Source organism: Excalfactoria chinensis, chromosome 5 (assembly GCF_039878825.1).
Source record: "Excalfactoria chinensis isolate bCotChi1 chromosome 5, bCotChi1.hap2, whole genome shotgun sequence".
NCBI classification, from domain to species: Eukaryota; Metazoa; Chordata; class Aves; order Galliformes; family Phasianidae; genus Excalfactoria; species Excalfactoria chinensis.
In genome coordinates this window covers 53336669-53351873 of record NC_092829.1, presented here as the reverse complement: position 1 = coordinate 53351873, position 15205 = coordinate 53336669, and the positions used below count along the sequence as shown (strand labels likewise).

Sequence of the window (15205 nt, the reverse complement as noted above, 5' to 3'; positions counted from 1 at the left end):
CCTGTTCCTCCACCCCATAGGAGAGCACACAGGGACCCTACTGTTGAACCAAGGATGGTGAGGGCTCTGCAGGCAGAAACAATGTGTATAGAAGATTATTAACAGCAACACGCAGTGGCTCCAAGGCAAGCATGGTACCCCTAATGCCACCAGCAGCACCGTGCCCTGCAGTGTGCAGTAACAGAGAAGCTGTGCTGAATGATTACATTGGAATTTAAGAGCTGGACCCCCACACGCGAATTCCCATCACTTTCAGCTCAACCCACAGCCTTGAGGTAAGACAGCAAGGAAATGAAAGCCACCCAAATGCATTTGCTGCAATATATATTTTAATTCAAAGTGAATCTCGACAGTAATACACCATAAATTCTTATTTTGACACTCACCAAAATAGTCACCTGGAAAACCCGCTTTTTGTGACAAAGTACAGAAGGCTTGGTCACATTTAAATCACTGAGAACTAGAAAGAATTACTATCGCAAACTGTAAGAGACATTACATCCATAAAAAAATGTTTTTTTTTTATTCCCAGTCCTCATATTGTAATATTGCACAGTGCAATTGCTACATGGCCAACTAGTGTAGCATAGAAATCCCAAGCAAACAAACAAAAGAAAGAACAAAAGAAAAGGGAGGGAAATAAAAAGAAAAGAAAGCCACAAATCTACAAGTCATGAAACAAGTAACAGTTCAAACTCATTAATCAAGTCTTTATCACTGGGTAAATTCTAGAACAAGTCTTCCTACAGCTTGCAGTGTGATTTAACTTCTCGCTTAACACAAACCAAGTTAATTAGCAGTAAAAACAACAGGTTAAAAATTAACACCCCCCCGCCCAAAAAAAATAAAGAAGTTAATACAGTAGCATATTCGACCAATAAAACACCCTGAAGTTAAAAACCAAACACAAGAAATTCATACAAAATCTTGCAACTTAAAAGTAATATGCAGGTATGCAGTTCTGTAGTCATGCAGTGTTTTATTTAAAAAAGGCAATAAACCAGTATAACATGTATAAATGCTTCTCGGAGGATGGGGGTTGGTTTCTCCTCCAGCAACGGGCCCTCTGCCTAATGCTTGTTACCTGCAGGTGGGCCCTGGACACTAGAATCCACCCTCTTGGGATGTACTTGTAGGATGGGGGAAAAGTCATCCACTATGTTGAGTTTAAGCCGTGGCAGAATCCCAATTGTGTCGTCCATCAAAATGGAGACCATTTCTAAAGCTCCCATATGTGGAAAGAGCAGCAGATCTAAAGTGGGGGTATGCTGCCTAGGGTAGGATGCTGTTGCTACGCAGGCAATTGTGTCAATGTAACAAGCACAGCAGCTTCAAACCTTAAGCACTGTTCCAAAGAAAGCACAGTTAAGTACATTAAATCCAATGACGATCCCCATGGCCCCGGAAAGTACAACCAAACAACGTAGTATTTATTTTCTTTTGTTATCACAATACAAAATTCATTTACTCCATTTGCATCGGTGATTCGTGGTGTGTCCATTGCCTGCAATGGAGTAAGCACCAGAAAAGCATCAATTCCCAACACGAGGGAGGCTAAACAAAAAAGCAATCTGCTGGACCACATCTAGCACAGGTTTGAAGTGGCAAGGTGGATAATCCAATTAGAGCGTTCTCTCCACTCCGTGTGTTTAGGCTTGATACATAGGTTGCTAAGGTTCCAAATTAATCAGGATGCTCCTAGTTTCTAATGCATACTTCATATATACATTGATACTCGTACAAAATGCATAGAGTTGATTACTAAAAACACTGAAACTTTTGGGAAAAAAGTCAGGTTTCTTAATTTTCAGTGTGATTAAAAACGTACTGCTGGTATTTTGTTGTTGGTTTGTTTGTTTTTATGATCTAATACTGTCGTATTTTAGTTATTACTTAAAAAAAAAAAAAAAAAAAAAACAAATCAAATGTAGGCACATTTATTTCATTCAGACATTCATTAAATAAAACACTGCTTGTGTTAGTGGAGTAAAGGAAAGGTTTACCAGTTCTTAGCTTATCGACAGAGTTAAAACTCAAATGCTTTGCACTCTTATTCCAGTCAACGTCGCAAAGATTGTATTCCAGATTTTGTTTTAAAACAAAGTTAAGTCAAGCCTGCAAGATGCAGCTGCTTAAGTGTCTGCACAACGCCAACATGAAAACATTAAAAAACAAATTAAGTTACATTGATACATCCATTTATATGCAGTGATGAGCTCAAAGTTAATGGAGATAAGATACTGATGCAAATAACATGCCCCCCCGCCCCCCAGAAAAAAAAATAACAACCCTATATGCAATCATCTTTCCTCATTTACAGCATAGTAGTTACGACACTTCAAACATGGAAAAAAAAAAAAAAAGAATTAAAAAATAAAAAGAACAACCCAAAACCCGGCTTCTATTTCAATGTAATTAGACTTGTACAGAAATCAGAAGGCTAAGAAAGAACTAGTTAATCACCTAATTTCACAGCTATCCGAAGTGGCAATCGTTATATAGCAGCTTATCTATGATACATTCAAGATAAATGATACGATTTATTACTTGCCCATAAGCTAAAAACACAGCCTCAGTTTAATACCTTCTTTAAAACCCATCTCTACACTACAGTATACTTGAGGTCTATGAAAAAGTAGCTACCTTTTATAGGAAATGGATGATTTAAAGTCTTTGGTGCTGCAAAAGCAACTTCATCATTTGAACAAAACAAAGAACGGAAAGACACACCTCCTAAGGAAAAGAAAAATGCAAGAAGCACGTAATTTACGTCCCTGACGGAATGTATTAAATAAGCAAACACCCGCAACAGGCTAAAACAAATACTATCATGTAAAACAACAACAACAAAAAAAAAAAAGACTAAAATCTCTCCCATGCATAAATGAAAGATTGCACACAAAGAACTCACATCTCTTCAAGCTTCAATAGTAAATATTCTGCTACTAGTTACTGAATACTGCACGGTTCGCTCAAGCTAAGATGAAACCACGTCATGAGTCGATGAGCACTTGGCTTTTCTTTCATTACCTAGTCAGTCATGCCTACCGCACCTTCTAAGGTTTGATTATACCCAATTAGACAAACACTTGTAAAACAGACTACTTAGATTGTATTGCAGTTCCATTGAACGGTATGGAATACTGTGCTGTGTGTCACTACTCAAGAGCTACTGAATCAACTTTTCTTAAGCGCTACTAAAATCTTTTCTTGAAGCTAGATCATTCTGGGGAAAAAAGAAAAATAAGACAGCAAAATTCAGCTACAGCAAAACACGCTACCTTCTCGGTAAGGAAAAAACACCAAATACTAAAATCATACCACACAAAACCCAAAATGAGCAATACGCTATCAAAAAATCAGCAGATCTGAATTTTTAAGTGCTGCAGTCCTCAACATTGATATATAAGTAATAACATTAACAACCTCAAATATTTAAGGCACTATGTGTGGGAACAGTTTACAATGCAGCTGAGATTATTAGGACAACGACATTTAAGAGCAATGTTTAGGCTTCTCTGCCCATGCAAAAGACACATGCAATGTGAAGAACAACGGCCCAACTCTTAGATAAGTGACTCAACATTTAAACACCAAGGTACGTCATACAAACAAGTTACTTCTACACTGTACTGCTGACATATGTGCATCTGTTGCTCTAATTCTGTACACTGAATGGCTTCCAAATGTAGACGTGTCTTGCACTAGTTAGAAGGCAATTTTATAAAAAATAGCAGGAGCAAAACCAGATTTCTGCTCCCGTAAGTCACCTGTCTAAAGTTACTATATAAGAAGATAACATGACCAAAGACAAGTTATACCAAATGTGCAAAACACATTAAAAGTGAGTTTGTTTGTTTGTTTTTTTAAAGCTCAGAGTTGTTTAAATTGCACCCAAGTCTACATGATTCAAAAAAATAATTTTCCTGTTGTGCCATGGCTAATATTTAATAAATACCATGTTTCTTCTTAAGTCAAACTTCCGTATCATTGAGCTTCCTCAATATACTCTACTTGAGTTCTCACATAAATGGGTACTGGCTGAGTTTTGTTGGACTTAATGGGAATCCTGTGTAAGCAGGTGATGCTGCAATGTACGAATGCGGTGGAAAAATTGGTTTGTACTGAGTCTGATGAATGGTTGGGGAAGGTAAAAGACGGGGATTTATGCCAACTGGAACTTGGTGAACTATACCGCTGGGGTGAGATATGTTGTACGTTGGATGTTGCAGTAAGGGTCTTGAGGTACATGGTGAAGCAAGGAGGTGGGCAACGGGTGCAGCAGTACTAAGGGGTGCTGACGATGGGTACGGAAGAATAGCAGGCTGTGCTCCCAGGTGGGTGCTTCCAGAGAGATGCGCGTGCACGGTAGTGGGGTTTGGACTTCCTTGTGGGAGGGAGAAAGCGTGACTGGCAACGCTTGCTGGGATGTAGGCCTGCTGCCTCCGATGAGCGTAGTTTCCATTCCATTCCTGCGGCGCAGATCCGAAGTGCTGCAACTGTCCGTACACAGAAAGGGACAAGTCTTAATATTTCCGAGTTTAAAGACGGGTTGAAAAATGGAATAACGCATTAAAAATGAATCAACTAAAAATCAAGAGAAATACAGAGACAGGAATAATTCAATGCTTAAACAAATGGGAAAAAAAAAAACCAAACCGTATTAACTATTTAGATAGCAGCACAGACAGGAAATCTAACAGTAAGAGATGATAAACAGAACACAAGTTATTTTAATGCTCTTGCAAAAGAAGATAATATGCCATGCTGGGCTGTTTTAACAGAAATACCATGTATCACATGAGCAAGATGCTTATTCCACTCTACTCAGCACTGGCTTGGCATCAATTGGAAGTGCTGCATTCAGTTTGGGCACCATAATGAGGCACAAAGAGGACAAATAGGAGAGAAATTTTAGAGGAGAGCAGAAAAAAAAATAAATGGATTGAAAATATCTGAGACAACTAAGCAAACAGAACTCTAGGGCTACGATCACAGGAAAATGTGGCAATCATTCACAATTATAAAGAGAAAGACTAAAAATCAATTACTTCCATTGAGTGACATGGACTTTAAACTACATAGGGCATCTACCAAAGAAGGAAGGCTCAGCATAAATCTTGGTAATGAACATAATACCCTACAATTTCTGCTAGGAGCTTGAGTAGCTGCAGCCACTGAAGAGATTAAAAATTAATACTGTGCTGATCACATTAAGGTTTGCTTAGAATTAATTAAATCAATCCTTCTGCATAATCATGAGGAAGGGAAGATAGTGTCACCACCCAAATGTTTCTTTCAATCTAAACTACTCAAGTCACTATTGGTAAATCCTCTTACCTACATATAGCATACTTTCATTTACTATTCGACTTACAATTTAACATTCTGTTACTCTGCAAGACATGTGCAAACAGATACTGTTCTTATATTAAATGTAGATATCTGGGTATCTTACCAAAAGCTCGGTGCAGCTACAGCTCAAAATTAATTAATTAATTAATTAATTGAGCTTCAAACTTAATGCTGTGGATCAACTTCAGTTCTTGGTCACAACGGACACGCTTAATACAATACTAGGTTATGACAAAAATAGCTTTTAAATCAGCCTTGGATATCTTCCAACACTGGACAGAACTATGATTACAAGCTCCTTCCCACTGGCTTTGCAAAGCTCTGCCTCTGCGTACTCAAACTACAAGTGCTTTCACGCACACTACCAACAGAACAAGTCTGAAAGGCAGCTCCAGTTCCTAACTGCACATTATGAGCATCTTAGCATTCAGATGTAGAAAATAAATATACCAATGTTTTTTCGCTATGTCTTTTATGACCTGTGCCTGGTAAGCTGAAATCCATTTCAAGATTTGAACACCTCCGCGACTGAGTCGTTGAAAAACTGCAGTTAATATTTATTCCAACTGAAAGTGCAAGTAGTCAGTGCGTTTGGAAACAAAAAAGTTCCTCTGTGAGGTAAGCAAGTGCACATACCTGGCTGAAGTTTAAATGTTGCTGATGGAATGATGATGCCAGTTTTTGCTGACAGTTTCCCACAGCAGAAGACTGGGTTTTTCTTCCCAGGACAGACCGACCATTTTTCAATGGTTGACAAGTAGCATCTTCCAAGATACAAATGAACAATGTTATGCTTTTGTTGTCTTTACCTCTCTTCTAACAATTCAAAGATAAAATTTCATTTGCTTCAGCATACAGGGGGAAATAATAAAACAATACATTAATTCAAGTTTTAAAACCCTGGAATTCTAAAGTGTTTATTACAGACTAGCAAATACAAGAGTAAATCAAAATCTATGTAAGTATGGCTGCTGAATAAATTATTCACATTCCACTTTTGTCTACTGATATAGAAAGGAAAATCCACCTTAACTCACCTGTGTTCACCATCTGTTCGTCAAGACGTAATCTGTTTTCAAGACTCATTGGTGGCACCACTACTGTGCAAACAGCTGATTTGGTTTCAGAATTAACCGATGCTCTTGCTTCCTTATTTTTGTTGGTATTAGCTACAAAGCCATCTTCTACAAACGGGCTGTCATGTCCTGAAGAGTCAGAAGTTGGGGAACCATCCACCGTATCACATCCACTTTCCTGTTCATCATCTGACATACTATCAAAAAAATAATACAGTCATATTTTATTAAAATAACACAACATTTTTGCAAGTGAATTGACTCAGAAGTGAATAAAATGTTTCATTTTACTTTTACAAGCACAGGCATTCAAGATGGCACCTGAATATTCAAGACTCACCCCACCCACAAATGTAATGGTTCAGAGAATGGGCATAACTTCTATATAAACATTTTGATGTGCATCTTTCATCTACTTGTTAAAATTGTTTCTTTAAAGTAAGCTTGTGCTTTTAATTCACCTGAAATTCCTATTTTTTAGGCCCAGTAAAAGACTGAAGGTAATTTCTTCACAAAAGCTTCCAGTGGCTATTCTGACATTTGTGCAATGCTGATCAGGTGGCACAAACTTACTTGTTCAACAACTACATAGATGAGAGCAGCTGGAAGGGGCAAGAGGTGGAAAAACCAACTGCTAATATCAGCCTTTGTAACATTTACTAAAGCCATGCATTTCTATCAGTAAGCATTCGAAGAAGGTTAGAGCTGAGAAAGGTATGATCACAGTCCAATTGGTGGTACCAGAACCACATACCCCTTCTGACAGCAGGTAATACACAGTCTAAAAAACTATGATGAAATACTACCAGAAAATATGGTTCTCAACTGAACTATGCCAGGCATGGATTATACAGACAACAAGATCCAGGACCATGCTTTATGAGTGTCACACAGACTGCGCTTTAGCATCAAGCTCCCTGGTACTGTACTAAGAATGCCCTAAAGCAGTTCAGAGTTACACTGCAAATTCTTCTAAAACCAGTTTTTGAATAATATTCGAAAATGCATCTGGTACTCTGAAAACTTCCAGTGAAGCAAGAAGGATAACGGAAGAGTCTGTGCTGTGCAAATGTAGGACAATAACACTTTTCTTTCTTAATAAACTGAGACTATTGAGGCTGTTAGGATCTTCCTTTCTACTGAAAAAGACCATAGCTTTTACCTGTTGGATCTCTTGCAAGGAGACGGACTAGACTGTCCCGAGGAGCTTGTGCTCAGAGTGCTATCAGGACTGCTTAGAGAACACACACGGTCAATATTCAGAGTATTTTGGCAGGCTTCACAGTCAAGGCTACCTTTGCACCTAGCACACAGAAAAGAAAGCGAACAAACACACAGTCAGTCACTCATCTGTTCTTTCTATATGCCACCATCCTAGCAGTTATGGAATAAAAGGAGCTCAAATATCAGAAAAGGTCCACTACATAATCTTACATTGAATCCTTACAAGCAAATACATCTTGTCTTTACTATAAAGTTCCTCCAGTTCAAAACTGGTAACAAGGGAAAATAAATTCAAACAAGCATTGAATTCTCAGGTCCTTATTTACAACAAAAATCTTTATAGCTTTATAAAGAAAAATCCTCTGGGAGACGATGCTCAGTCCCTGCTTTTGTACTCAAATGCAACACCTCTTCAAACTGCAGGAGAAGGTTGTTCTGGACCCTTATCTGCGTGATGTTATCTACAGGGTGCTACTGTAGAACACTAACATCAGTCATACAAAACCGCAAGACTAATCTTCAACACAGACACAAGGCATGGCAGTATTAAAGAAGAAAGCATGCTGAACCTGAAAGCACTCTATTGTGATAAAGCCTGTTACCAAAGAGCAGTGAACTAGTTTCCTTGTTGAATGTCTTACATAGCTTAACAAGGAAGAATTTTTGAAGTATTTTTCACTTGCAAACCATGTACTGCTACAGAGCTAACTTTCCACTGCAACTTGATTAAAGTGAATTGTTTATCTTTTATTTGCTTATTCCCTCATAGACTCATTAAATACAGCAGACGCATTAAAGCAGCTATATGCAAGCAGAACTTCATCAAAGTAAAGATAAACTCTTACTCTCTCAGAGAACGCGTTTGGCCCAAGTCATCTTCATCCGTGTCACTGCTGATGGTGATCACACTGACTGCAGGGCTGGGGGAGCCCGCAATGAAGATCGCCTGACGCTGCTTGTTGGAAAGAGATGAATCAGGTTCCAGCCTGACCGACGCTTCGCAGCAATTACTCTCCTGTCCATCTGAGTTATGATTGTCCTGTGCTTCTATACAGCTTATTCTCTTTACAGCCTTCAGGTTAATTATCTTTGGAGATAGGAAGGCTGAATTTTGGATATTGGTATTTTGCAACGCATTGCTCCTGTGAAGAAAATACACCGTTTGACATTTAGTGAATCTCCGCCAATGGACCTGAAAACTGTACTATTTGAAGCAAAACAAAGTTGGCTAAAACACCAATTTCCAAGCAAAGAAAAACACAAAGCATCCATCACAGCGCTGAATATTCAGCTTTGTAATTTTAGACATCAATTAAAGAAACGAATCTCAAGCATGCAAATTAAAAGCTGCATCACAGCATCCAAAGTAGGATTTAGGAGTAAATTCTGCAACAGAATTGAAAATCCCATTCATTTACTTGTTATTTTTATTAGGAGAAAAAAAAGAAAGGAAAACCCACACCTTCAAAATTACTTCATATGGCACTGAGGGATTATTTTCTGCAGCATGTAGCTGAAGTACTTTTGGCCACCAGTGAAAGACTGCTCTTAAGGTGCTTGCAAGGCATACTGCAACCTTATTATCCAGTATCTCTTTATTTTTAGTTCTTTAAACCTTGCATTTCCTCATGCATATAAACTTAGGAATATCTCATTAGAGCTACCTCAGTATATTCTCATACCTTCCCAAAGGCGATAAAGACAACTTAGCTATCACAATAGGCAGAAATTTATCAACAGGAACTAGAATCTCTTGCTACTGCCAATATTTTTCCATCTACCTGTATTACCAAAAATAACACTGAATAATCAGAGCAGAAAGGACCAATTTCCCCAAAAGACATTTTTACCCTCACTAACAAACATGCACTTCCACAGCCCCTACCCACTGAACAGCAATTACAGATATAGTATCTTTGAATGATAGATGTATTCTACCAACCTGTTCTGACACAGTTTATTCCTCTTGGTAGCTGCAGGCTGAGGCCAGACAACATGTGCAATGCCCACACTAATTGGCTGTGGGGCAGAAAAGGTTATTTGATGTGTTAAAAGAGGCTGCGGCATCACTGAGCTGTAATGAGTGCCCTGGGTAATCATCTTCCTGAGGAAAAATAAAGGTTTTAAACCAAGTCATTTGTATTGCACCCCATCTATCTTGTTAAACCAAAGCCAGTAAGCAAAAAAGTGTGCAGTCTTACCCCCAGTCTCCAAGCCTCTGTGGGCCAGCCACAGGATCAGAAGCCAGAGATGTCGCAGGGGCTGCAACGGGTGCCACTTGCTGCCATGCAGGAACCAGGATTTGCTGGGTGTGGTTTGACCATGTCTGCCATGAAGTAGAGAAGAAATAACAGAGATGCTCGTACAGAACGGGAATTGCAGTAGAACCTTACAGGGCGTTATCTAAACAGTTTTCATTAAAAATATATATCTATATTTGTTAACTAGTAGTAAAAACAAATCACATTTTCATTTTCAAGGCAACCAACCTGAGAAAGGATTCCTGCTCGAATCTGTACTGGCTGAATTGCATGGGCCTGGGTCACCAACGGAACTGCGTTGTCCACCCTCAGGGAGAAACCTGTGGGTTTACTATGGTTTGTAGTAATTCCTATCAGGAAGAAAAACATAGCCAGGCTTAAAGCACAACAGCAGCCTTGCATAATTTCTGAGCAAAGAGCAAACAAAGAATATCTTTGTAAAGCTTTCCTCTTTTGTCTTGATGCGTTCACAATCTAATCCCGTAATTCAGGCTTCCTAAGCCAAATAAAATCAATGTAACACTTAAAAGATTTTTGGTGTCAGTACTCATCTGCACAGATACTTTATCTCGTAATTTCCAGAAAGAACTGCCAATGCCTACCATTTGAAAGCAGCCTACTAGGAAGTGGAATGACTTTGGCAGCAGGTTTTGCAAAGCTAAGCATTTCACTACTTATCGCAAATTACATAAAACATACCTGCAAGGAAGCATTGCAAAAGTAAGCAAGACTGAATTTCAAAGCTTCCCATCAACTCCTGCATTTCTCACACACTAATTCCAGCTGGATGAAACCCATTCCTCCCAGCTCTTGTAATATACAAAGCCATGTGTATAACACACCTATTTGTTACTATCTCTTTTGTGGAAAACAATGTGAAATTTTCTGTATTTTCTGCATATACCACCAAATATTGTCGTAATTCAATAAAACTAATGCCAACTGTAGTACTGTCGGAATAGTATCACAAGCACATTATAGCAAAAAGTTGCATACAGATCTCACTATTGCTAAGGAAAATAACAGACATGTAGCGATGCTACAGTTGATAATATTAGGAACTTGTTAAACTAAAATGAGGCTTTTTTTTAAAAGGTGATAATGCAACAGAACAGCTACGCTTAAGAGAAAGTAGTTGTTAGAAGAATATATTAATTTTATTTGCATCTTGTGACTTCGCCAAAGACTGAGCAGTGGGTGTTTGGATGTAACTACTAAAGAACAACGAAGTAAATCATAGAATCATAGAATGGCCTGGGTTGAAAAAGACCACAATGATCATCCAGTTCCAGCCCCCCTGCCATGTGCAGGGTCACCAACCACCAGACCAGGCTGCCCAGAGCCACATCCAGCCTGGCCTTGAATGCCTCCAGGGATGAGGCATCCACAACTCCCTTGGGCAACCTATTCAGTGCATCACCACCCTCTGGTGAAGAACTTCCTCCTAATATCTAACCTAAACCTCCCCTGTCTCAGTTTAAACCCATTCCCCTTTGTCCTATCACTACCCACCCTTGTAAACAGCCGTTAGACTGCACATGCTCTACAGTCGTAACGACTACATACGTTTTCTTTTGTCATCTTTAAAAAGCAGGACGAAGAAACATCTTCAATTGATGCAATACTATAATGTCACAAAACAATACTAAGTTATCAGCATGCAGTCAAAAGCTTTGAATTTTGAAATGCTGTTGACTAATTTCTTTTCCACGCAGCCACCCAGAACAGTAACATCTTAACTCTGCCAAGAGAAGCAAGACCTAGCACTTAAGATATTTGATAGAGTAGCCAAGTAGAGGAAACTTGAAGAGGTGCCAGACCCCATTAATATCCCTGTCCCTTCATACCAGCAACTCAGTTTGTCACCTACATGATGAAACCAATAAATTCTTCTATTCAAGCTTCAGCAGAACTTCAGTTTGGACATTTATCATCATACTAAAAATACACACAACATTACAGAGAAAATCTGTTGTTTCTGCTTTTATCTAAATAGATAAAGACTTCCTGGCTCCTAAAAGTTTAGGTAAAAAATGAAAAGTTAGAAAATCACATAAAGATAAACCTTACAATAAAACGTATCATTTCACAATCTGGTCTCTATAGCAAAGTTGAACGTTACCAAGACAGCTAAATTGCCTTTTTGGAGCTGCAAGGCTATAATCAAATAAAGTTAGCAAGCAACCAATACAAACTACCTTTCCCTATCCATAAATGTACTTAGCATACAAAAGCTGTTTTCCATCAGCTATTCTCTGATCAGCCAACTATAAACAAAATAAAACCCACAATTTTTGATTGATACATTCTGCAATCAACCAAAGTTTTCAAGGCTCCTAAACAATAATGCAAGCAGTACGTAAATAAACTTGTTTGGGAAACAGAGGTCACCTACGCTGCCATGTACCCTTCCTGAGATGCACATCTTTATCTAGTCATTTTCTACCTTGCAGAAACGCTTCTCTGCAAGCCTTTCCACCTCACAATCTTCCAGCTGTTTCTGATAATTAAGTCCTCAGCCAGTTATTTCTTTTCATAAATAGAAAACTGTATACTCAAGTCAATTTTATCCTTGTGGTAAAGGAAGAGTTCAGCCAAGCAGTCCTTTATTCCTCACAGGACAAAACAATCAAAGCTCTTAAAGCCTCAGTTATAAGTTTTTTAACCAGCAGAACGTTGCAATTGTTCCATATAGCTGTCCTGAGTGATCTTAATCATAGGACAGCACATCTGATACCGTTTACATGAGGCAGCCACATCCTTACATAAAGCCCCAGGATTCCAAATGTTTTGTTAGACATTTTGTTAATCATCCAGATTGATTTAGGACAAGAAGAGTTATAGTTTCTTACCCTTATCCCTAGGATATCCTATATCCTAAGGATATAGGGATAACTATATCCAAGGGATATAGTTGCAGCAACATTGATACTCTCCTCATCTTTCTCATTTCTTCTCAAGTTTTATTTTAGAACACTCTCCTTACTTGCTTTAGATTCCACATCACACATCTCAATTTTGTTCGGATATATGTATGTGCATATATGTATGCAAATGCAACAGGGGGGAGAAGGAAAAGTGAGAAGGTGTAATGTATCTGATTCTGACTCTTAAAGCTATTTTTTTTTCTTTTTTAACAGAATTAATTCTTTTAATATATAGTTTAAGTGGATATAATGGACTCAAATACCATGATAAGAGTCAGCACTACTCATGTTTCAGGAGCTAGCATTTACAGTTATAAACATACCTGGAAGAGTTGGAGGACATATGATCAGCGTCTGCTGGAAAATGTCACTGCAACCAAACTGAGCAGTTCCTGCCTGCAGTGGGATTCCTTGGTGCAAAACTGAGTGGGCAGATGTGGTTAAAGCCTAAGGGAGCAGATTAAACACAGGCACCATTATAACCGTGAAGATATCCCATCGGCTAGTATAATAAACAGCTAAAGTAATCTTATAAAAACAGACATTTCAAATGCATTTGTCAGGAAGCATTTCCATCTCGCCACAGGAGGGCACTGCAATACAACAGTGCTCCACTACGACAATTCCAGCTCATTGTAATTTGGAAACGTATGGGATTCTAAATCAAGTTTGTTTGGTTTCTTAAACAAACACTACAAAAAATATAAAAGGAAAATTAAAAAAATAATAAATACAAAAAGAATATAAAAGCGTTTTTACCTGGCTTCTTAATGGGCCAATTTTGGTGAAGCTTGCAGTCAGATTAGCTGCATTGCCCGAGGCAACTGGTCTCATAAGCGATGTTTTATTGCGGTTGCTTAGGTCATATAAATTTGATCTGCATTTGCAAACATCCATGATGTGAAAACAGGACTTTACTCTGTTATGGGCAGAAAACACGTAGGTTGCTTTAAGTAGAATTGTATGCAACTTAAATGTACGTAGCAAATCCACAGAGCAAGGAAAAAAGCTCAAAGCCCCCAGTTGCCAGTTTCACAGAGCAGCATCATGTACAGAAGTAGCAGCATCATAGGAGTTGTGCTGTTACTATGTCCAAGCCAAGACTTCTTACATTTTGAAACTAAAATTATATTAAAAAAATAATAACAAAAAATGCCCCGCCATTTCCTGCTCCTTGTACCTGACACTATGTTCTAACAGCTGGATAACAAGCAAGATAACAACTTAAAAGGATGGAAAGCTTCTTCCTTCCCTGAAATGCTTGCACTTCTGGAAATGCACAATGAAACATAAAGTTCCAGGAGTGCAAGAAAGCGCTCAATATATTCTATGTCACCCGCTGTACAGAAGAAAGGACTGAGTCCATTTCAAAAAGAAGTGCCTACCCTCGAGCTCAACAACTGACAAGAACTGTTTCTTCATACCTCAAGCCCCAAACTTCTGCAGCGTTCAGTTTCTATAATCCAGACATATAAAAGATAATTTAAAATTCTATTGGTTTAATGTTGCTTTTTGGAAAAGAAATAAGTTATTCAAACACTTTCTTTGCATCTAACATGGCGAGCACCTGAAAGAATTCTTTAAGATGTTACAGAAATGACTGATGATTTTTTTTCTCTGATAACAGATGCAACAACAGTATCACACACACTAATTGCTACAACAGAAACATGAGGCCTCTGGTACATACCGGTTGCTATGAGGAAAATCAAGGAGGTGCTTCATGGTAACAAAAGAATGGTTCAGTGTCTCAGCTGGAGTGATTCTTAAATCAGCATCAATCAGCAACATTTTCTTCAACAGACTGACAAATTCCCTCCTGTCTGCCTTCTCTGCCAACAGGTCACTTCCTTCCAAATCCATCACCATGTTCACCTGGCGTTGAACAAAAGAGGTAGACACAAGCAATCCACGTTTGTTTGATTCCTTCTGTTATTGGGCAAATACCGCTGCTTAACACAATGACAACGGAACATCTTTCTAGAAAGACAACTGACACAAATGGCTATTTTCCCCAGCACAACGTGTGTAGACAAGGACGGATAAGATCAACACACAACATGACAGCAGTCTAAAAGATGGTTACTTCAAAACAACAATAATTATTCTCATCCTTCTTTTCGCAAAGGAAGGAGGCATAAATACTCACATGCACTATATCATCCAAACTGTTGAAAATATACTTCCTGGCCTCTTTAGACTTCATACCTGTCTCTGCCTCGTGCTCTTCCAAAGTCTCAAAGAAAAAAAAAGAAAAGAAACAAATGAAAAAACAAACAAACAGAAAAGAGAGTTGAATTTAGACATTGGCAATAGAGGACACCTGAAAAAAAAAGAACCCTAACACCTCCAACTTCTGAAT

At 38.5% G+C, this 15205-nt stretch overlaps 1 protein-coding gene across 2 annotated transcripts in view; it reads right to left on the bottom strand.

The window, feature by feature from the left end:
* Positions 1-314: 314 nt before the first annotated feature.
* HIPK3 (homeodomain interacting protein kinase 3) overlaps positions 315-15205 on the bottom strand; it is an 87599-nt gene continuing 72708 nt past the window's right edge. For both annotated transcript variants that reach the window (XM_072338241.1, XM_072338240.1), the window contains exons 5-16: positions 14993-15079; positions 14534-14718; positions 13603-13762; positions 13167-13290; positions 10145-10266; positions 9857-9981; positions 9598-9759; positions 8501-8797; positions 7594-7734; positions 6393-6628; positions 5992-6119; positions 315-4499 (exon numbers count right to left, since the gene is read on the bottom strand). In XM_072338241.1, coding sequence (XP_072194342.1) covers positions 4023-4499; positions 5992-6119; positions 6393-6628; positions 7594-7734; positions 8501-8797; positions 9598-9759; positions 9857-9981; positions 10145-10266; positions 13167-13290; positions 13603-13762; positions 14534-14718; positions 14993-15079 — 2244 coding nt within the window. In that variant the 3' untranslated portion in view covers positions 315-4022. The remainder of the gene's footprint in view (positions 4500-5991; positions 6120-6392; positions 6629-7593; positions 7735-8500; positions 8798-9597; positions 9760-9856; positions 9982-10144; positions 10267-13166; positions 13291-13602; positions 13763-14533; positions 14719-14992; positions 15080-15205) is intronic.